Source organism: Haliotis asinina, chromosome 16 (assembly GCF_037392515.1).
Source record: "Haliotis asinina isolate JCU_RB_2024 chromosome 16, JCU_Hal_asi_v2, whole genome shotgun sequence".
Classification (NCBI taxonomy): domain Eukaryota; kingdom Metazoa; phylum Mollusca; class Gastropoda; order Lepetellida; family Haliotidae; genus Haliotis; species Haliotis asinina.
The window spans coordinates 45226285-45250854 of record NC_090295.1 but is presented as its reverse complement, the minus strand read 5'-3'; the positions used below and the strand labels follow the sequence as shown (position 1 = coordinate 45250854).

At 40.4% G+C, this 24570-nt stretch overlaps 1 protein-coding gene across 3 annotated transcripts in view; it reads left to right on the top strand.

The window, feature by feature from the left end:
• The window catches only part of LOC137268067 (forkhead box protein J3-like), a 47733-nt gene that overhangs the window by 2571 nt on the left and 20592 nt on the right, over positions 1-24570 (top strand). For all 3 annotated transcript variants that reach the window (XM_067802569.1, XM_067802570.1, XM_067802571.1), the window contains exon 2: positions 19234-19308. In XM_067802569.1, coding sequence (XP_067658670.1) covers positions 19234-19308 — 75 coding nt within the window. The remainder of the gene's footprint in view (positions 1-19233; positions 19309-24570) is intronic.

The window sequence follows — 24570 nt, the reverse complement described above, 5'->3', positions numbered from 1 at the left end:
GGATAAATATTAAAAATCACCTGATAAGTACTCTTCATCAAAGAACATCCTTGTCAATCATAAACCTACCAGTTTTGAGTTGAAATGCAAATATATCTCTCTATTGCAAAATCTGTAGAGACCGTTACATTAGTCATGCTTAGAGTTATCTAGGATTCCAAACTAAGTGCCCATTATATGTATATTGTGGGAAAAACACGTTTTTTAAAGATAATTTTAAAAAATTCAGATAAATTTATTTACCACTGTGTGCAACTAATGAAGGTATGATGAACTGCCAGACTTTTCCCAATTATTGACTTTGTTAGCAGACAGCTCACTCTACCATGTCATGAGGTGGATATTTTCAGATCCTCTTTGGGAGTTTCTTACTTACATTTGCCGTAGATTTGGGCAGATTACCTACTTCTGAGAGGTTGAGAGAAATCCCTGTTCAGGCATTACTTTCTGACACAGTATCAAGATGGATATGTCTACAGCAGATATAAGGCTGCCTTTTTTGTTGCCAGTTGGAAATGGAATATATGTGTTTGAAATATAGCAACAGACCTTGATCTAGGCACAAGTCGGGGAAGATAGTGACATATATCTGTCATTTATTTGTCCCGCAGATGAGACCACTATTTATCTTCTATTGGTGGGTTTGAAAGTTGTTTTTTTTTCAAAAATTGAAAGAAGTCTATGATAAAAGCACACAAAAAGAGGAAAATATATCAGCTGTTGGGTTAGAAATTGTGAGCAAGTATGGTGTATCACCTAGTCTGGGTCTATGTTTTAATGTCAGCGTAACAAGAACTAGTCTGTTACTGTCTTTGTGAAAGTGATGGGAACAGCCAGTATCAGCATGAAGCAGAATCATGCTATATATTTTATAATAAAAGTTTCAGTGTTTCTAAGTAAGAAGATAAAAGTCGATGGATGTTCCAACCCTCAGCTCCTGCTTTTTTGAAACAAAAATTATGTCAGATGCAAAGTGAATCAGTATATCGGCAAACATTTATGGGCATTGTGGGTGAGCTGGGCTTGAGGTAGGTGAGCTGGGGGTGTCATGGGCATGCAGGGAGCATCTTGGGTGAGCGGGGGGTCGTTGTTGGTGAGCTACGGGAGGTGGGAATGCCACGAGTGAGCTTGGGGCGAGGTGGGTGAGTTTGGGTCATTGTGGATGAGTGGTGGGAATGTCATGGGTGAGAGTGGGAGCATTATGGTTTAGGTGGGGCATTGTGAGCGAGGTTGTAGGTAAGGTTGGGGGGAGGTGGGTGAGATGGGGATATTGTGGGCGAGAGAGGGGCTCCATGGGTGAGCTGGGGGCGAGGTGGGTGAAATGGGGGTGTTATGGGTGAGCTGGGGCATCATGAGCAGTGGGGGTGTTGTGGGTGAGGTGGGGGTGTCGTGGGCAAGCAGGGGGCATCGTGGGCTATCAGGGGGCTTCATGGGTAAGCTCTGGGGGTTGTCGTGGGCAAGTTGGCTAAGACCCCAGGCTAGTGATGCAGTGCTTGAGATGTCAGGATCAAGCCCACCTGTGACCCAGCTTTTTTATGCAGACTCTTTCAGTGTTGTCACAACGAAATACCAGCATCTTGAGCATGTACTAGTGCATGGATGTGTATAAATATCCTATCATAATCCTAGTCTTCCTTTACAAGTGTACTTTCAACTCCCATGAAATGGCAGCTGTACTTACGCATTTTCTTTTCTCAGTAAATATTTCATGTCATAAAAGCATAAGAAACCCAGCATCTAAGGTGACTAAAAATTGAGGGTGAAGTCTGTCTAAGTGACATGGTAGGTTCAAATGTCAAGTCACTCAACAATATTTGGGGTGAAATGATTCTGTATGTATGCCATAATCCAGTCCAAAAATTTGGAATTTTCAGTTTTCATATTGTCATTTTATTAAACTGTTTAAACCTTTTCTAATATGTCTATTGAATCATTTTGTCGAAATCTATGCATTTCTTTGGCAGATGTCCACTATTTTCCCGAAAGTTAATTCTCATATACCGAAATAACATGAAACAAAGTGAAGGCCTTGTACTGCAGTCTGTGCCATACTGTGGTAAGAGTGTAGTGTTTCTCCCCTAAACAATGTTGGATGGCACTAGTAAATTAGTAGTAATATCAGTCACTAGTGTGTTGTCAAGGAAACGAAGCTGGAACATTACTGAGTCCTATTTTCAGCATCAAAATAAAACAGATTTCAGTGACTTCGACATACTGAACCGATTTAGGTCATTTGGATTTCATGATGGCCTAATGCACTCACTTGAAAAAAGCATTTTTATTTATTGAATACGATTTTGATGGAATTGTTATCTTGAGAGTCCTACCTGGAATATTGATAACCATAACGATTCCCCTAACAAAGCCTGGCATTCTGCAAGCCCTCGGGGTATCTTTCGTGGCAGGTGGTGTCTGTAAAATGAATAGCTGTTTGAAAAAATCATGGGTCATTACCCAAAACGGATTGGCCAGTAATCTGTAGTAAAGGCCAGTCATGTGATGTTGGAGGTGCTCATGCACTGCCGCTCGCAGACATTTTCTTCCTTAATATCCAATTGTCAGGATATTGATAAATTGTTATGATAAGCATTCTGCTGGATGCAAGTTCCATTTGGACATTGTCTTTTCTGTTTTTCTCCATATTTGATACAACTTCCTGTATCGTTTCCATTGGTAGGACAAAAGGACATGTGATCAGTCATGGTTGTCCATGATGGGACCGTCATCCAGTAACGTCCTTCGTGTTTCTGCTAAACTGCAGGGTAACCTGTGGCTGCCATGAAAAAGGGTTACCCAGCAATCACACATTCTCATGTTATTGGAAATATATCAACAAATCCACTGTTTTTACTCAGGTAAATTGTATTGTAAACTAGCAAAATTCAGTAATGATTGAAATTAAACAGGTTTCACTGTACATGTCCTTGTATTTTGGGCTTTGAAATGCTTTTGAATAGACCATTTTAGACAACTAAAAAATGGAAGTACAGAGTATGAATTGACATGTTTCATCAGTATTCCAGCAATATTAGGGACCTCTGGCAAATCAACCCCATTAGTCAAAGGTTTGACCCACTATGACTACATCACCTTTCCATGTTGTCTGTTGTATTCTGACGTCAACCCATTTTTCAGTAATATCAAGCACTACAGTATTATCATTTTCACCTGTTCTACAGTCCAGTTAAGCTTACATAACTGTCTTTGTGAAATTACCCACAATACAACAGTGTCCTTGCTTCAGTGCTTCTCGTCAACCAGCTAAAACTAGTACTTAGTCTCTGAAAAAGGGTGATTTCAGTGTTAAGGAATTTATCATCCATACTTGTTCCACAGGAGATATGCATGTGAAATTGAGAAGGCACCCCAATATGTAACCTGAAGCTGACAGAAATCTTCAGCAACCCATGCTTGTCTGACTCAATGTAGATCTGGTTTAGAATTGATTTCAGCAACCCATGCTTGTCTCACCTGAGAAGATCTGAGAACTGATCCTCAGTAACCCATGCTTGTCTGACCCCGTTGAGGATCTGGGTTAGAATAGATCTTCAGTATGCCATGCTTGTCAAACTCCATGAAGATCTGGGTTAGAATTGATCTTCCAGCTTGGAATATTGCTGAGTGCAGTGTAAAACAACAACCTAACCTAACCAATTAAACATTGTGATGCAAAAGTCAAAGGGAAAATGAAAGGTGATTTCATGGACTGTGAGACCTTCTTCACTCAGCTTGTACTGTCCATTAGGCACAATACATCATGATCATCATCAACATATTGTAGACTTGCAGAGGCTTTTTTTATATGTTTGTTACTAGGACTATATGACATACTGTCACATCAGGTACAGTACATAATGCACTCATAGAACTGTCTTTGTTGTTGTCTCTCAATGTGACTACCAAGAGGGGTAAAATTGCAGAGTCAGCATCTTTGGATCATGTCATCTGTAAGACATGTAAACAAGACCTTATGTGTATTGATCAGGCAACAGATGACTGATACATGGCAGTGGGAATCATTAATGGGGATTCCCTCGATCCTTTGTTTCACTGACTCACTCACTCGCTCACTCAGTACCAAACTCTTCACCAAATATTCACATGTCCCTGAAAACCTGTAGCTGGAACAAATATTTACTTAATGAAATACATCTTATACATAGACAGATGAGATATTCATTCTCTGAGAGCATCACACCTGTCAACATGAATATTCAGACATCTTGAACATTTAAAACAATAAGACATTAAGCACATCGTGCCTCACATTGTTAAAAATGGGATGAGCATGCATGAATGGGTGGACACTGGCACTTTACAAATATCCACTATTGTTATTATTAAAAAGTTTGGATGCAAATCTGTATTTATTTTTATATAGCCTCCTTTGTTTGTACAACAGCTTTACACGTGTATCTTAGGTCAAGTGGTGTACTTACTGTGAAAAGGATGTGACAAGTATCGGAACTACATGATCCATTAAGGTCAAATATGGATGGACGGTTGTTTTCTCAGGGAAGAATGAGTCTGTACGCCTTGGAAATTATATGTCCACCACAGTCTGTTATGTACACTAAGAATTGATTTCTTGTGACAGTGATTGGAAGACAATGTTACAGTCGCTATGCTGGAAATGTTTGACTGGACAGACTGTCCTACTGAAGTGTGTGATGGCTTGCTGGACTTTGACAATATGGTGTTGTGTTGAACCATATCCTTGCAGTTCATGTTTTGTTGTCACTAGAATTGTTTGACTGGACAGACTGTCCTACTGAAGTGTGTGATGGCTTGTTGGACTTTGACAATATGGTGTTGTGTTGAACCATATCCTTGCAGTTCATGTTTTGTTGTCACTAGAATTGTTTGACTGGACAGACTGTCCTACTGAAGTGTGTGATGGCTTGTTGGACTTTGACAATATGGTGTTGTGTTGAACCATATCCTTGCAGTTCATGTTTTGTTGTCACTAGAATTGTTTGACTGGACAGACTGTCCTACTGAAGTGTGTGATGGCTTGTTGGACTTAGACAATAGTGTTGTGTTGAACCATATCCTTGCAGTTCATGTTTCGTTGTCACTAGAATTGTTTGACTTTACAGACTGAAATACTGAAAAGTGTGATGGCTTGTTGGACTTTGACAATATGGTGTTGTGTTGAACCATATCCTTGCAGTTCATGTTTCGTTGTCACTAGAATTTTTTGACTGGACAGACTGAAATACTGAAAAGTGTGATGGCTTGTTGGACTTTGACAATATGGTGTTGTGTTGAACCATATCCTTGCAGTTCATGTTTTGTTGTCACTAGAATTGTTTGACTGGACAGACTGTCCTACTGAAGTGTGTGATGGCTTGTTGGACTTTGACAATATGGTGTTGTGTTGAACCATATCCTTGGAGTTCATGTTTTGTTGTCACTAGAATTGTTTGACTGGACAGACTGTCCTACTGAAGTGTGTGATGGCTTGTTGGACTTTGACAATATGGTGTTGTGTTGAACCATATCCTTGCAGTTCATGTTTTGTTGTCACTAGAATTGTTTGACTGGACAGACTGTCCTACTGAAGTGTGTGATGGTTTGTTGGACTTTGACAATATGGTGTTGTGTTGAACCATATCCTTTCAGTTCATGTTTTGTTGTCACTAGAATTGTTTGACTGGACAGACTGAAATACTGAAAAGTGTGATGGCTTGTTGGACTTTGACAATATGGTGTTATGTTGAACCATATCCTTGCAGTTCATGTTTTGTTGTCACTAGAATTGTTTGACTGGACAGACTGTCCTACTGAAGTGTGTGATGGCTTGTTGGACTTAGACAATAGTGTTGTGTTGAACCATATCCTTGCAGTTCATGTTTCGTTGTCACTAGAATTGTTTGACTGGACAGACTGAAATACTGAAAAGTGTGATGGTTTGTTGGACTTTGACAATATGGTGTTATGTTGAACCATATCCTTTCAGTTCATGTTTTGTTGTCACTAGAATTGTTTGACTGGACAGACTGAAATACTGAAAAGTGTGATGGCTTGTTGGACTTTGACAATATGGTGTTGTGTTGAACCATATCCTTGCAGTTCATGTTTCGTTGTCACTAGAATTGTTTGACTTTACAGACTGAAATACTGAAAAGTGTGATGGCTTGTTGGACTTTGACAATATGGTGTTGTGTTGAACCATATCCTTTCAGTTCATGTTTTGTTGTCACTAGAATTTTTTGACTGGACAGACTGAAATGCTGAAAAGTGTGATGGCTTGTTGGACTTTGACAATATGGTGTTGTGTTGAACCATATCCTTGCAGTTCATGTTTTGTTGTCACTAGAATTGTTTGACTGGACAGGCTGTCCTACTGAAGTGTGTGATGGTTTGTTGGACTTTGACAATATGGTGTTGTGTTGAACCATATCCTTTCAGTTCATGTTTTGTTGTCACTAGAATTGTTTGACTGGACAGACTGAAATACTGAAAAGTGTGATGGCTTGTTGGACTTTGACAATATGGTGTTATGTTGAACCATATCCTTTCAGTTCATGTTTTGTTGTCACTAGAATTGTTTGACTGGACAGACTGTCCTACTGAAGTGTGTGATGGCTTGTTGGACTTAGACAATAGTGTTGTGTTGAACCATATCCTTGCAGTTCATGTTTCGTTGTCACTAGAATTGTTTGACTGGACAGACTGAAATACTGAAAAGTGTGATGGTTTGTTGGACTTTGACAATATGGTGTTATGTTGAACCATATCCTTTCAGTTCATGTTTTGTTGTCACTAGAATTGTTTGACTGGACAGACTGAAATACTGAAAAGTGTGATGGCTTGTTGGACTTTGACAATATGGTGTTGTGTTGAACCATATCCTTGCAGTTCATGTTTCGTTGTCACTAGAATTGTTTGACTTTACAGACTGAAATACTGAAAAGTGTGATGGCTTGTTGGACTTTGACAATATGGTGTTGTGTTGAACCATATCCTTGCAGTTCATGTTTTGTTGTCACTAGAATTGTTTGACTGGACAGACTGAAATACTGAAAAGTGTGATGGCTTGTTGGACTTTGACAATATGGTGTTGTGTTGAACCATATCCTTGCAGTTCATGTTTTGTTGTCACTAGAATTGTTTGACTGGACAGACTGTCCTACTGAAGTGTGTGATGGTTTGTTGGACTTTGACAATATGGTGTTGTGTTGAACCATAATCCTTGCAGTTCATGTTTTGTTGTCACTAGAATTGTTTGACTGGACAGACTGTCCTACTGAAGTGTGTGATGGCTTGTTGGACTTTGACAATATGGTGTTGTGTTGAACCATATCCTTGGAGTTCATGTTTTGTTGTCACTAGAATTGTTTGACTGGACAGACTGTCCTACTGAAGTGTGTGATGGCTTGTTGGACTTTGACAATATGGTGTTGTGTTGAACCATATCCTTGCAGTTCATGTTTCGTTGTCACTAGAATTGTTTGACTTTACAGACTGAAATACTGGAAAGTGTGATGGCTTGTTGGACTTTGACAATATGGTGTTGTGTTGAACCATATCCTTGCAGTTCATGTTTTGTTGTCACTAGAATTGTTTGACTGGACAGACTGTCCTACTGAAGTGTGTGATGGCTTGTTGGACTTTGACAATATGGTGTTGTGTTGAACCATATCCTTGCAGTTCATGTTTCGTTGTCACTAGAATTGTTTGACTGGACAGACTGTCCTACTGAAGTGTGTGATGGTTTGTTGGACTTTGACAATATGGTGTTGTGTTGAACCATAATCCTTGCAGTTCATGTTTTGTTGTCACTAGAATTGTTTGACTGGACAGACTGTCCTACTGAAGTGTGTGATGGCTTGTTGGACTTTGACAATATGGTGTTGTGTTGAACCATATCCTTGCAGTTCATGTTTCGTTGTCACTAGAATTGTTTGACTTTACAGACTGAAATACTGAAAAGTGTGATGGTTTGTTGGACTTTGACAATATGGTGTTGTGTTGAACCATATCCTTGCAGTTCATGTTTTGTTGTCACTAGAATTGTTTGACTGGACAGGCTGTCCTACTGAAGTGTGTGATGGTTTGTTGGACTTTGACAATATAGTGTTGTGTTGAACCATATCCTTGCAGTTCATGTTTTGTTGTCACTAGAATTGTTTGACTGGACAGACTGTCTTACTGAAGTGTGTGATGGCTTGTTGGACTTTGACAATATGGTGTTGTGTTGAGCCATAATCCTTGCAATTCATGTTTTGTTGTCACTAGAATTGCGAAGTATCATTTCATGAATTAATTTTGTTTTTCATGATCACCGCATTGAATATTCTTAAGTTTTTAAAAAAATGAGTGATTTTGCTTGATTTGGGGAGATTTATAGGAGTGAGATAGACAAGATAAACATATCAAAGCCAGGCAGGATATTAGTCAACAGTTTTTGACAGGATTGTTCACAGGAGGTTTATCATTATAAACTAACAATGTTGGCATGGTCTAAAAGTTATGATGTTCTTGTTTCACTGAGTATCATGAATAATTATAACATCAACTATGGACTTGATAATTGATATATGTTCATTGTGCAATCTAAGTATTTGTAAACCAATATTCATGATATTTATCATATTGCCTCATAAGGCCAGACCAGTTTTATTTCGCATATATGGGTGCACTGGTCCTATTCTTTCAAGAATAAGTAAAAAATAAAAATATATTTTCCCCACTCAAGAAATAAAATTCTAATGTTTTTATTTGCCGAAAATGTAAGCTTACAAAACTTGTTTTTTAGACTTTTTTTGGCCCATATACAATTCATAAATTGCCAAAAGTACCTGTAGTATTTAGAAGCAATATTACTTTGACAGGTGATATTTATATTTTTGTCCATTAGGTTTTCTGAGGACAGAAATATGTAAACAAGAAATAAATCTGGTCTTGCCTGAAGGATTTGTTGTCTTCGTTGACTTGTCATCACCAACTCAAACTGTCTTTTACTATCTCAAATGGTCTCTTGGAAACAACCATTAATGAAAGCAAAATATGGATGGACTTAACCTTCAGTTTGCGTGCATCTTTTAACAGCAGTTTAGATACTAGTAACCAAACCATTGTCGGTGATACTAAGTATCCATGTTTTCCTTGAGCTCAGCGTTTCTCTTCAGTGATAGAACATCGGACACGTGATGGTATCTAGGCTGATCAGCCTTGTTGTCTAATTGCTAAATTGAAAATCATTAAACTGAATGTATTTTGTATTGATTTAGGAAGTTCATAGCTGATTGACAGCCTACATAAGGAGCATTGAATCAGTTTCAGATCTTGCCTTTCTTTTTGATGTTTTCAGTTTAGATTAGGGTAATATATCTGCAGGGTTCTTTATTTCATATACTATATTTTGCCTCTAGCTCATTTATCTTTCAGTAATGGGTGTTTTATTTAGCAAGTTCTTTCATGTACGCTGAAGACTCTAGTGCAGTTTCGTATAATTAGAGCGTCCAAGCACGCTGTTGCTGTAAAGTAATTTGAATTGAAATGTGTATTTGACAAGATACAGGAACTATGCATTGATTTTTCATCATCTCTATTGGACTATTTGTCACTGTTAATGTTTAATAGGAGACATAGATAATGAATTCTTTACTTTAATGATAACATTAATCACAAATAGAATCATTTTGTCTCCATAATATCAGAATTGGGAACAAAATGTTATATGCTTTGAAGATATATGGTAGCTGGTAGCACTGCAGTTGCAAGAGTAATACTTCAGATGTTTTCTATGTAACTGTATAGATGAACATGATATTTAGGCTTGTTTAAATACACACTAACTAACCAGCTAGCATCATGTGTGAGGGGCAGTGGGGTAGCCTAGTGGTTGTGGCATCCATGCATCACACTAAAGACATGGGTTTGATTCATGACATGGGTACAGTGTACAAAACCCTGCCGTTGTGTTGTTACTGAAATATTGCACCGTAAAAACTGATCTCACACCTGTTTGGGAGGCGACCATACTTCATCCAGAGATGGTCAGCAATTCACCAGGTTTGTTCCACAATGTTAGCAACATGACGCTTTATGTTTGGGATTACTTTTTCTCACTGATATAGTCAGGAAATAGTACTTTGGCTTGGTTGAATCCCACTTGTTAATCAGGTCTCACTCTCTCAGAGTTAGGCACCTGACTCACTACCTTGCCAGCTCACAAAGTTACCCGTCTAGCCTTCTCAGCCACCACAAAAATGGAAGGCAGACAACTGGTAGTCTACATCATAGACTTTATGTGTCCCTCTGACAAGTGTAAATTATCACAGCTCCCATGGACAAAAGCTATGATTACACAAAGCCATTTAGAAAGTGAGTGAGTGAGTGAGTTTGGTTTTACACTGCTTTTAGCAATATTCCAGCAATATCACGGCGGGGGACACCGGAAAATGGGCCTCAGACATTGTACCCACGTGGGGAATCGAACCCGGATCTTCGGCGTGACGAGCGAATGCTTTAACCACTAGGCTGACCCACCGCCCTCATTTAGAAAGTGGTCAAATGTAACATGTTATATTTAGGGTTACACTTTCTCTGTAAAGTTACGTTTGACTCGAACATATAAGGTCGACAATCAGGCTAGACAGACAGCCTCTCAGTAGGGACAACAAGATGAGTGAGTGAGTGTACAGTTTGGTTTTGTGCCACTTTTAGCAATATTCCAGCAGCGTGAAAACAGGGTACACCAGAAATGGTCTTCATACATTGTATCCATGTAGGGAATCAAACCCAGATCTTCAACGTGACGAGCCCATTCTTTAACCACCAGGCTTCTCCACCACCCTGTTACAACTGACATATAAAGCTTAGAATGGCAAGACCTTGGGCCTCTCAATAGTTGCAACAGGATGAGCCATATCATGGTCATAAAGTTACAGATAGCATTTACGTTGCAGCAATGCCAATATGCTGGTAATGTCCAATAATCCATAACCTGTGTTCTACAGCTCATTAGGTTTCCAATAGAGAGTTGTGCATATTGTCAGAGTCTGTATGGGTCTGACCACTAGCAATTACTTGCATTAATACTTTATGGTATACAATTACCTTTACCAGACAGGTGCCCTTTGATCCTGGCTTTCATGCTGTCACTATATACGTAGATCCAGTGTCAATTATTTATTGGACTGGAATGCACATATGGAGGGCAGTAGAAGGAGGTTACAGAGCCTTGCCATCTGGTCAGTAGCGGAGACTAGCAGGGGCAGTAACTGTGGTAGTGGTATGAAAAAAACGTGGAAACACTGTTTGGATACTGCTAGACTTGCCCAAGTCTCCAAGGCAAAAAGTATCAGTTAATGTCAAAATTTCTAGATTATGTGAATAATACGAACAATTTGTCCACATTTAAGACTGGCATCTGTCCATTTATATAATACTGGGTTTTATGCAGTGCACAAATGTGTGTCTTATTCACACAAATGTAGAAAATGGATGCAAAAACACCCCACTCAGTCCAGAGGGACTCACAGTATTATTCATTGTACCAACAACAGATCAATGACAATGATATGTGTTGGATTGTTTATTTTTCAGAGTGGTTACATGCATCATTTCAGTCAGTCCATATAATCAATGATTTAGCCCAGGCTCTAAAGAAATGATTAAAACATACTTTTATCTCCACTGTTATTTCACAGGACCCTGGTATTGCCTGCCAGGACTCTTAAAACTAATAATTAGGGGTTCCTTGGCTCCCATGTTTTTGGGCTGATATAAAATTTTGGGATTGTGATGTCATATCACTGAATTCATCAGTCGAAGCCTGATTAATTAGGAGCAATGCTTGCATACTGTGTATCGCCCCAAACTGTGTTCCACAGGAGGTATCGCTTGTGTGAGATCAGATGATATCTCCAAGGAGATACCGCTTTGACAGTAGATTTTGCACAATGCCCTGACATTACTATGATGTCATGAACTTGATGATGTCACAATGCTATGACATCAATACACTGCAAATCTAGTGGCAGTGCTGTGTTCAGAGATGTACATTTTTCATTGAAAACTAATGAAGAATGACTTCAGATGATAAATAGAATCTCAGCCTTGTACCTACTGATATCAATTATATAATCACTCGTTGATAAAGGTGAAAACATCCTTGGCAGCCTTGGATATTTTTTACTTTATCAACTTGTGTTGATATATTTCATATCAGTAGACACTTAAGTGAGATTCTCTATTTACTGCTGGTACAACCAGTTTACTTTAGAATATTACTGCTATCCTTCAATCTTGATTGTCTGTTTATTCGACACAGTGACAAAGTTTTATGTCTGCATAGTCCTCAGCAGATTGGAGGTAGCCTAGTGGTTAGTGTGTTTGCATGTCATGCTGAAGATCCGAGTTCAGTTCTCCACGTGGGTAAAATGTGTGAAGCCCATTTATAGTGCCCTCATCATGATTTTGTGGGAATGTTGCTAAAAGTGGCATAAAAGTAACCCTTGCTTGTAAGGGAGGTGCCTTAGATTAGATAGAAAATCAGCACTCACATGATGTTTTTTTAATCAATTTGTCTAGTGAAATGAAGTGGTCTTGTATTGAATTGGAAATATGTGGTATCATGCTTTCATTTTTTCATATTTGTTGATATTAATCTTAACTGGATTTTAAGATTGATATTGCTGGAATATTGCTAAAAGTGGCATAAAACCATCCGCATGCAATTTAATTTGTCATCACTTTGTCAAAAACATTTGTAAGTGTTGATAAAACTGAATAATGTTAGAAACTGCTACAAACTAGTAGTGGATAGTTCTACTGAAAATTATGCTGGAGAACCCTTATTACAGAAAGCAAGAGTAGGGAAATAGCACCTACATGTCCAAACATTGCTAAAGGGTTTCCTGACATTTGAATATTTCCTGCATTGACTAAACCCTGTTACTGACATTATGGTAGACTGATTTTTGAAATGGCCTAGATAATCTAGATTTTTGAAAGAATGCTTGTGTCGTACTTTCATTGTCACGATAATATCATAATTATTAGCCAGTATTCATAATGGAATCTGATTATTATGGTCAATAGAGTCAATATAATCGGTGCCTTTAATAGAGTAAGTCAGGTAATCTGAGCTATGTTGGTGTTAGGGGGATATTACAGCCTAACCCCAGACTACAACCATTACAACTTTAAAGCAAACAGTAGTTGTAGTCATAACTAATTACCTGATAACTGTTGTTATAACACATTAACAGGTTATATTCCTCTCTTTTATTCCCTGGTTATATTCCCCAGCACACTGGTTATTGTCTATTTCATTGATCTCATATCACATGTGACACTCGATAGTTTGATTGCTTGACATCACTGTGATTTTGGCAGGTCTGAGCGCCCACAAGCAATGACTGATACATGTTCTTTGAAGATAACATATATGATCGTGTCATCATTTTTGGTTCAGTTAAGAAACAGCTATGGGCCACATTTATGTATTTTTAGCACTAAATTGGTAACTCCCCTATTTTAAGATGCTGTTATGATAGTCACAGCACCAAGACAGCTTTGTGGAATGTGATATTAACTTGCTTAGCAAATGTACAAAAGGTTTACTGACCCTCAGATTATAAAGAAATGTCTCTTGTCAGGCGAAGCATGGAAAACAATTTTTGTTAACAATCATAGATTTAGAATGTATTTAATTTATTTCAATTTTTATACCTAGTAAATTTAGGCATCATGGGTTAGGACATTTTGGGTTAGTATACTTCTACAGTAATTGGTGATGATTGTAAATTGTGACTGATGGACCCTGTAGTTCTGTCTGATGACTTGATTCACTGTTATTGTGCCCCATGCGATGAATTTTGCTCTGGTCTTCCTGATGCCTGACGGTGGGGTAGCTTCGTTTTTAACTTGTTTTCGTGTCATGCTAAAGGCCTGGTTTATCTCGATATATATGTGGCTTAGCATTGTTAATCGTCTCTATGCACACCTTTGAAGATCTGGCTAGCTATTCTCGAAACGTTTGTATCCCTACGAACTTCTCAAGCCCATTCTTAACACACTGACTACGATCAAAGTTAAGAATTCTCAGGGCTACGAAAGTTTTGAAAATAAGGGCCGAGGGATAGAAATGATTGTCTTTGTTCTAGTTATCAGAGTCCTGATTCACAAGCGCTTGTAATGTTACGACCTGCTGTAACTCTGTAGTTTATGAATGCCAAAGTGCTACTAATGCTTTATAGTAGGGACCTGGTATCTAACACATGCCTAAATTCAAGATGAGAGCAAAACGTTTTGTGTAAGTGGTGTGATGTGTACATGGTATAAGTGACATGGAATTGAAGGTGCTTGTTGATGTCATATATGATCAGTGTTGTTGACAGTATTGGTGGTATTTCTTTCTTGATAATAACCGCAGTCTGCAGACAGGAAGTGTGCCATGGATTTAAGTCAGGGCTTGGAGTGTGGGGTCTTCTCATGTTGGTATTGTCCTGCAATTGTAAGTGCTTATCTGTGTACAACAACAACGCTGTATGAACGAGTCATCATGCAGTGACTACCTCATCTTGTTGGAGGGTGTGTGGGCTAACCAAGAAGTTAAAGCGATCACTTGTCACACTGATTCTCCACATGGCTACAATGTGTGAAGCCCATTTCTGGTGTCCCCTGGCCATGACATTGCTGGAATATTGCTAATAACAGAATAAAACCCATCTCACTCACTCACTCATCTTTCTGGATTGGACGATGGTACAATTATGTAGTTAGTAGTTTGATATGGTAGCAAGTTATTGGAAGTGTATGGGTGAGTAGGGTAGTGGTTAGAGTGCTTACCCTTACTTTAATATGTTTGTTTCTCAATATGGACAGTTTGTAATGCCTTGTTGTGGTGTCTCTTCAGTATTGATGTAGCTGAACTTTTGTTACAAGGTTGGAAAATGACTCATTGAAATATCTGGATTAGAGTTAGTGAGTTATATATAAGGCTTAGCTGTAGCTTAGCTGTACTTGGACATGTTTTAATGAACAAAAAGTTATTTTGCTGGAAAGTTTATGGAAGTTGGTGGCATGACACTACAGAGGTATTGTTCCACAATGGTTGAACGGAGCAGGTTGCCTTTTTCCTGGATGGTCTAATGCAGAAGGTTGGGATTTTCCTGGATGGTCTAACAGAGCAGGTTGCGTTTTTGCTGGATGGTCTAATGCAGTAGGTTGCCTTTTTGCTGGATGGTTAATGCAGTAGGTTGCCTTTTTGCTGGATGGTTTAATGCAGTAGGTTGCCTTTTTGCTGGATGGTTTAATGCAGTAGGTTGCCTTTTTGCTGGATGGTTTAATGCAGTAGGTTGCCTTTTTGCTGGATGGTTTAATGCAGTAGGTTGCCTTTTTCCTTAATGGTAAAACAGCAAAGGTTTCATTTGTCTTAATTGTCTAACAGAGGAGGTTGCCTTATTCCTTGATGGTGTGATGGAGCAGGTTGCAGTTTTCGTAATGACCTAACAAGGCAGGTTGCCTTCTTCTGTAATGGTATAATAGAGCAGGTTGCCATGTGAGGCGATTGTCTGTCAGCAGTTTGCCTTACTCCCTTTAGGTTTAACAGAACAGGTTGCATTTATCTTAACGGTCTAACAATAAGACGCCTTTTCCTTAAAGATCTGAGCAGGTTACCTTTGGTCTTGATGGTGGTCTAACAGTGCAGGTTACCTTTGGTCTTGATGGTGGTCTAACAGTGCAGGTTACCTTTGGTCTTGATGGTGGTCTAACAGTGCAGGTTGCTATTTTCTGTGATGGTCTATCATATCATGTTTCGTTTTTCTGTTATTGGTCAAACAAAGCAGGTTTGCCATATTCTGTGATTGTCTTACATTGCCGGTTGCCTTGTTCTATCATTGTCTAACAAAGAAGGTTGCCCTGTTCTTTGATGGTCTGCCATGACAGGTTCCTAGTTTCCTTGATGCCGAAACAAGTAAGAAGGATAACAAGTAAACCACCTTGATACCAAGATTTGCTATGCCTTGTACATGTTGTTAGGATAACAAGTAAACCTGCTTGATTCTAAGGTGGGTTATGTCTTGTAGATGTTGTTAAGATAACAAGTTAACCTGCTTTATTCCAAGTGGGGGGTGGGTGGCGGGAGGCTGTGCCTTGTACATGTAGCTAGGATAACAAGTAAACCACCTTGATACCAAGGGGGGCTGTGCCTTGTACATGTAGTTAGGATAATAAGTAAACCACCTTGATACCAAGGGGGGCTGTGCCTTGTACATGCAGTTAGGAAGGATAACAAGTAAACCACCTTGATACCAAGGGGGGCTGTGCCTTGTACATGTAGTTAAGGTTTCTTTAGGAAGGTGAACAGAGTCTGCTGTAACCAGATATTTTGTTTCTTTTGACCAGACAAACATAATTTATCTTGCTTCAAGTCCTTAATCATCCACGCTTGTCACTCAGGCCAGATTTCTTGGTGGAGTGAGTCACTGAGCAGGCAAGAGGCTCTGTGAGGAAGGCAGATTTTGAAGCATAATATTTCTCACTTCTCATGTCTTCCTAAAAACCTTCCTTGCTCGTGTAGATCATATGCAGGTCATACATGATCCTTGATGGTGAGTTATCGCAGTGTATTTTAAATTTACAGATAGTTTCCATTAAGTAATTCACTGTTCCTGTTGTAAAACAAGTAATTTGGAGAGAGACACTTACAGACATTGTTGCGTATTTTGTTACCAAAGTGAGGCTCAAGAAATCAGGATCTTTTTTTGTAACTTCTTTATGATTATTGGCTTGATTATGGTTTTATGATCTTCAACGTTAAATCTATTGCAATGAAGAGGCTGTCTCAGTCCATAAAATTTGTCTTCAATTTTATCAAATGTTTGATGTTTCAATGACAGAGTTTGAGTTTTTTTATATTATTTTTCAAACGTCAACTGCTCGTGCTTCTGAGTGCAGAGAATATGTGTTCATGATGTGTTTTGAAAATTATTATTTGGTTTTAAAAAGTTCAAAATTTCTCAGACCCGTGAAGGTCCCGGGGTAGAATAGGCCTTCAGCAACCCATGCTTGCCATAAAAGGCGACTCAGCTTGTCGTAAGAGGCGACTAACGGGATCGGGTGGTCAGGCTCGCTGACTTGGTTGACGCATGTCATTGGTTCCCAATTGCGCAGATCGATGCTCATGTTGTTGATCACTGGATTGTCTGGTCCAGACTCGATTATTTACAGACCGCTGCCATATAGCTGGAATATTGCTAAGTGCGGCGTAAAACTAAACTCACTCACTCAATTCAAAATTTCTCAATTTTTGCATTGTACACAAATGCTGCTGGATCACAACATTAGCTATCTTTTTAGGGGAATTAAGTACAATTACTTTATTTAGCACAGCTTCAGAACATTTCCCACAGGGTAGGGCTTGTTGCAGATATATTTTTTTAGCGCAAACTTACAACATTTCCTACATGGATGGTTGCAAATGTGTTTCTTAGCGGAGTTACACTGAACTGTTTATTTTTGCAGGACGTTACCATGCAGCATCACCTTATACAAACTTTTGCAGGAATGAGTTTTGTATCCTCCTTCATTCCCCTAATGACATTATTTTCCCTACTGCCTGTGGATGCTCATGCTGTTGATCACTGGATTGTCTAGCGTAGACTCAATCATTGACAGACCTCCACTATAGTGCTAGAATATTCTTGACAGCCATGTACAACTTGACTCACTCACCCTGCTGCCCAGCCAATGCTAACTCCGTAAACAGTTCAACAAGCTGAGATTTCCAAGGCTCAGGTTGAATCTCTGAAACTCACCGGGGCTCATTTTAAATCTAAACGGGTTTATTTGTTACTGTTAATATTATGTATGTTCAAGGACTAAGTCTGTGAGTGCTGTTGAGTTAGACATTAGGAAATATAGCAACAGTTCCTTTTAAAGGGTTACGCTACATGGCCGTCTGTCTGTACGAAAAAAACATGGAATGTACTTTATCCGCTTCTCCACAAAAAATGCTCTATGGAATGCAATGAACTTACACATGGGCTTTCTTGGGACTCTAATGGTGTGCTTCTTGTATTTCGTTTTTATATTTTATTGGCTCTTTTGTAAGGTTAGAGACATTTGAACTTAAGTACATTTTGCTGAATTTTTCTATGATGATAGTGTAATCGAGGAAGAAGTGTGGGTGCACATTATCCTCTTCTCCTTAAAAACTACTTTATGGAATTCTTTTAGATTACATATGTGCTTTATAGGGACTCTAAAGGTGTAATCTGATATTTTGACTTTTCATCTCAAGTTTAATGCCGTTTGAACGAACGTAAATTATGTTGAATTTCTCTCTGAATATTGAGTTATAGGGGAGGTGTACCTTATCCACTTCTCAAAAAATACTTCATGGAATACGTTTACACATGAACTTTATAGGGACTCCAAAGACATGCATCTTATATGTTGATTTTGTATTTTATTTATTTCTCCATGTTTTAATGCCATTTGAACTTACATACATTTTGTTAATCTACTTCTCCACAAAAACTGCTCAACAGAATTGATTGAGTTTCTACTTGTGTTTCATTGTGACTCTAAAGGTGTTCATCTCACATGTTGTTCATCCAATTTTTTGATTTTGTCACTTCTACAAATATTTGAACTTTGTTAAATTTGGTTCTATTCATCCCGTTTGTCCCATACAACAGGGGGAGGACTTTATCCACTTCTTCCCAAAAACCACTGCACAAAACTCAGCTTACATTTGTCTTTTATAGAGACTCTAAAGGTGAACATCTCATACCGGTATTTTGTTTTTTGCATATTGTAGTGTTTTGTATGTTAAGAGACATTTGAATTTATGTAAATTTTGTAGAAATTCTCTCTGATGATGGTGAAATAGGGGATTGTCAATCCATTTCTCCATAAAAACTGCTCAACAGAATTTATTTAAAGCTTTTCCATGTGTTTTATTGGACCCGAGAGGTGTGCATCTCATAGTTGCAAGATGTTTTTTGAACCTGTTTAGTAGTAATTAATCACCAGAGAATTCACAGTGTACAGAATACTTCCTACAGCAATGGGAGGATCCATGTCCCTGGACACAACTTTGTCTTCTTGTAATAAATAACAAATTGTGTGTACTGTGTATGTCATGATTAGTTGTTAAAAGGTTTGTGTTAATGAGGCTGTTACCTTTCCGTATAGTTACATCATAGCAGTATATGTGAGCTTTCTGTTGTTCAGTTGTTCTAATTAGGTTGTTTTGTGTTGCAGAATTCCATACGACACAATCTGTCGTTAAACAAGTGCTTCCTAAAAGTTCCAAGGTCGAAAGATGATCCAGGAAAGGTACGTTCACGTGCAGAGCTCACACATTTGAAATGCTGCATGCAGTGCCACGTGCACACAAGCTGGTAAAATACTCTTACACGTTGTAAATGATAGAGTACATGACACACCCAGAGATTTATCTGGGAATGGAAACTAAGTGCTTTTGGCAGGCGTATTGGAAGGAATGGCTATTTTGTTCAAGCTTTGCTTTTAAGAGTTATGGGTTCTTAGTTTCAGAGATTACATTTTAACTTTACTTTCAATACAGTCATGTAAAACATCTTCTTTCCTTTTTGCTAGCGTCTTATCAGTGGAATACATGTCACCTCAACCAAGTGATCATATTAGTTGTAACTATATTAAATGTGTTTGGAAATGTGGCAAATCTTTGCTGAAAGGCTGCTGGTTTATGGTTGAATATGGGGCTAGGCTGAGGATAGTGTCTCCTACAGTCCTGGTAGCTGGGTTGTGAATGGGATCTCCTACAGTCCTGGTAGCTGGGTTGTGGATGGGATCTCCTACAGTCCTGGTAGCTGGGTTGTGGATGGGATCTCCTACAGTCCTGGTAGCTGGGTTGTGGATGGGATCTCCTACAGTCCTGGTAGCTGGGTTGTGAATGGGATCTCCTACAGTCCTGGTAGCTGGGTTGTGGATGGGATCTCCTACAGTCCTGGTAGCTGGGTTGTGGATGGGATCTCCTACAGTCTTGGTAGCTGGGTTGTGGATGGGATCTCCTACAGTCTTGGTAGCTGGGTTGTGGATGGGATCTCCTACAGTCCTGGTAGCTGGGTTGTGGATGGGATCTCCTACAGTCTTGGTACCTGGGTTGTGGATGGGATCTCCTACAGTCCTACAGTAGCTGGGTTGTGGTTTGGTCTCCTACAGTCCTGGTAGCTGGGTTGTGGATGGGGTCTCCTACAGTCCTGGTAGCTGGGTTGTGAATGGGGTCTCCTACAGTCCTGGTTGCTGGGTTGTGGATGGGGTCTCATACAGTCCTGGTAGCTGGATTGTGAATGGGGTCTCCTACAGTCCTGGTAGCTGGGTTGTGAATGGGGTCTCCTACAGTCCTGGTAGCTGGGTTGTGGATGGGGTCTCATACAGTCCTGGTTGCTGCGTTGTGGATGGGGTCTCCTACAGTCCTGGTTGCTGCGTTGTGGATGGGGTCTCCTACAGTCCTGGTTGCTGCGTTGTGGATGGGGTCTCCTACAGTCCTGGTAGCTGGGTTGTGGATGGGATCTCCTACAGTCCTGGTAGCTGGGTTGTGGATGGGATCTCCTACAGTCTTGGTAGCTGGGTTGTGGATGGGATCTCCTACAGTCTTGGTAGCTGGGTTGTGGATGGGATCTCCTACAGTCCTGGTAGCTGGGTTGTGGATGGGATCTCCTACAGTCCTGGTAGCTGGGTTGTGGATGGGGTCTCCTACAGTCCTGGTTGCTGCGTTGTGGATGGGGTCTCCTACAGTCCTGGTAGCTGGGTTGTGGATGGGATCTCCTACAGTCCTGGTAGCTGGGTTGTGGATGGGATCTCCTACAGTCTTGGTAGCTGGGTTGTGGATGGGATCTCCTACAGTCTTGGTAGCTGGGTTGTGGATGGGATCTCCTACAGTCCTGGTAGCTGGGTTGTGGATGGGATCTCCTACAGTCCTGGTAGCTGGGTTGTGGTTTGGTCTCCTACAGTCCTGGTAGCTGGGTTGTGGATGAGATCTCCTACAGTCCTGGTAGCTGGGTTGTGGATGGGATCTCCTACAGTCCTGGTAGCTGGGTTGTGGTTTGGTCTCCTACAGTCTTGGTAGCTGGGTTGTGGATGGGATATCCTACAGTCTTGGTACCTGGGTTGTGGATGGGGTCTCATACAGTCCTGGTAGCTGGGTTGTGGATGGGGTCTCATACAGTCCTGGTAGCTGCGTTGTGGATGGGGTCTCATACAGTCCTGGTAGCTGGGTTGTGGATGGGGTCTCCTACAGTCCTGGTTGCTGGGTTGTGGATGGGGTCTCCTACAGTCCTGGTAGCTGGGTTGTGGATGGGATCTCCTACAGTCCTGGTAGCTGGGTTGTGGATGGGATCTCCTACAGTCCTGGTAGCTGGGTTGTGGTTTGGTCTCCTACAGTCCTGGTAGCTGGGTTGTGGATGGGGTCTCATACAGTCCTGGTTGCTGGGTTGTGGATGGGGTCTCATACAGTCTTGTTAGCTGGGTTGTGGATGGGATCTCCTACAGTCCTGGTAGCTGGGTTGTGGATGGGGTCTCATACAGTCCTGGTAGCTGGGTTGTGGATGGGGTCTCCTACAGTCCTGGTAGCTGGGTTGTGGATGGGGTCTCCTACAGTCCTGGTAGCTGGGTTGTGGATGGGGTCTCCTACAGTCCTGGTAGCTGGGTTGTGGATGGGGTCTCATACAGTCCTGGTGGCTGGGTTGTGGATGGGGTCTCATACAGTCCTGGTAGCTGCGTTGTGGATGGGGTCTCATACAGTCCTGGTAGCTGGGTTGTGGATGGGGTCTCCTACAGTCCTGGTTGCTGGGTTGTGGATGGGGTCTCATACAGTCCTGGTAGCTGGGTTGTGGTTTGGTCTCCTACAGTCCTGGTAGCTGGGTTGTGGATGGGGTCTCCTACAGTCCTGGTTGCTGCGTTGTGGATGGGATATTCTACAGTCCTGGTAGCTGGGTTGTGGATGGGGTCTCCTACACTCCTGGTTGCTGGGTTGTGTATGGGATATCCTACAGTCCTGGTAGCTGGGTTGTGGATGGGTCTCCTACAGTCCTGGTGGCTGGGTTGTGGATGGAATCTCATATAGTATTGGTTGCTGGGTTGTGGATGGGATCTCTTATAGCCCTCGTTGCTGGGTTGTGAATGGGATCTCATGCAGTCATATTAGCTGGGTTGTGGTTTGGTCTCATACAGTCCTGGTAGCTGGGTTGTTGTTTAGTCTCCTACAGTCCTGGTTGCTGGGTTGTGGTTTGGCCTCCTACAGACCTGGTAGCTGGGTTGTTGTTTGGTCTCCTACAGTCCTGGTAGCTGGGTTGTTGTTTGGTCTCCTACAGTCCTGGTAGCTGGGTTGTGGTTTGGTCTCCTACAGTCGTAGATGCTTTTAATGCCTTACTGCAGTTGTCACTGAATACAGGGTAAGTTTTCAATGACTGTAGGGTGGAGTGTTCGGTGTTCATAATGGCTGATGAAGTTACGCCACAACCAAGACTAGTCTTTTCATCACAGGAGCTTTGCTCTTTCATCCATGATTCTCGGGAGGTTGTGTGGTTTGATCTGACATAATTAAAATAATGGATAATTCAATAATGAATCAAAACTTAAGTTGATCAGTGCAGAGGGAAATTAAGCAACAAAGTATTAATTGAAGCAGAACTTTGATAGTGAAGTGATGCAATTAAACCTGAATGTCAGCTGAAGTGAAAAGTCAGGCAGTTTATTAAAAAATATTAAAGACTGATGGGCATTTAAGAACACACCAGCTGAACTATTTGCTCTTTTTGTATTGCATGTCCCAGTTTCCCCACTTGTGGTGTGGCCTTGTGGTTAAGGTGTGAAGCCATTTGCCCATAGTTAGTATGTTGCTAGAATATTCCTGGAATATTACTGAAAGCTTAGCAAACCATGTTCTTGCTCTCATTCATTCATTCATCTTCATGGTGGCGGGTGGCGGGGGAAACCTTGTGGTTAGTGTGTTTTCTCATCATACCGAAGACCTGGGTTCGAATCCCCACATGGTTACAATGGATGAAGACCATTTCTAGTTTATTCCGTTATGATATGAAGTATTGCTGAAGGCAGCATTAAAGAGTACTCACTCAGTCAATCCTGACTAACCAACTCTGTTCAGAGAGTTATGCAAAGTCCATGTCCATCACAGCTCTAGCTGCTCAGACTGTGACCAGGCCACGATTTCTCAAAACAAACTTAAGTTTTTACTCTAACTTCAAACTGAGTTTGACAATTTGAAACTGCTTTATTTGTAACTCAAATGCATTTTTTAGAATAGAAAATGATCAAAAGTGCTTAAGCAATATATTCACAAAACTCAAACTGTCTACTGTTTTGGAGTTTAATATCAATTTCAGTACATTCTGGGAAATGTATTTTCTCAAATTTGAGTAAAAACTCAAACTTAAGTCAAAACTTAAGTTTGTTTCGAGAAATTGGGCCAGGTGTGACCTGCTTGTGCCAAGTCGAAAAACATTTTGTTAGCATGATTGATTCAGCGAAAGTTCATTCTGACAGCTGCCTGGTTTGATTCCCCCCCCCCCCCCCCCACACACACACCATGTGTGGCCCATTCTTTGTATCGTATGCAAATCAGTGGGATAGCCTTGTGTTTTAATGTAAGCACCTGTTCAGCACTTTGAAGACCCAGGTGTGTGATACCCATTATTAAAATGTGAGTAAAACGAAACTCACCTAGATGCCTGCTGTGATACTGAATATTTTCGAGTAATGCTTTTTGAGTAAGCTCCCTGGCTTCCTCAGCAAATGTGTCATTTTAACATTATTGAGTATTTGCTCATTATAACAGATTGTCAAGCCCTCCTTTGATTATTTACATTGTAAATCACTGGAATCTTGCAGAAAGCGGCATTAAGCAACTAACAACAAAAATGTACGAGGCACAATATGTGCTGACTGAGGTTTTGTTTCATAGTTCATTCAGAATGAGCGATAAAGTGCAACTGATTTTACCATACCAGTGGAATTGGATAAGTGCTAGATCTTGTCACAGACTGTCTTTGAGAGCGCTGTGAGGAAAGACAGTTGCCGGCATGTGATACGTTATTGTAGGTGTTATAGTTGTAACACACAAATGAGAGCGTGATGCAGTGCATTTACTACACTTTTTACTGGAAGACTTTGGGTGTTGATGTTTCGAGCACATGGACCTCCCAGGCTGGTAAAAATGTCCTGGTAGTGTTTTGACAGCCCCAGACAGTGGTAAAATAGTGTATTTTCATGTGAACTTTTGTCATGAGGCAGTGTTTCCTGTTGGAGAAGCAGGATACAGTTTACATTATCGTCATGATGTAGTCTCTGTGTAGCTTCAAGTGACCATTTGTACAGTGCTGAGATGTGATTGAGTAATATAGGTCTCTGAGTGAGTTGCCAGATTCTGCGCAGGTATTCTCGAAACATTTGTAGCCCTGAGAACTTCTTAAGCCCTGATTCTTAACGCATTGGCTACGATCAAAGTCAAGAATTCTTCGGGCTGTAATTGTTTTTCCAGAACAAGGGCCCTGGTGTCATAATTTGATGTAGAGCTAGTTGTTAAGAAAATTCTGGTAT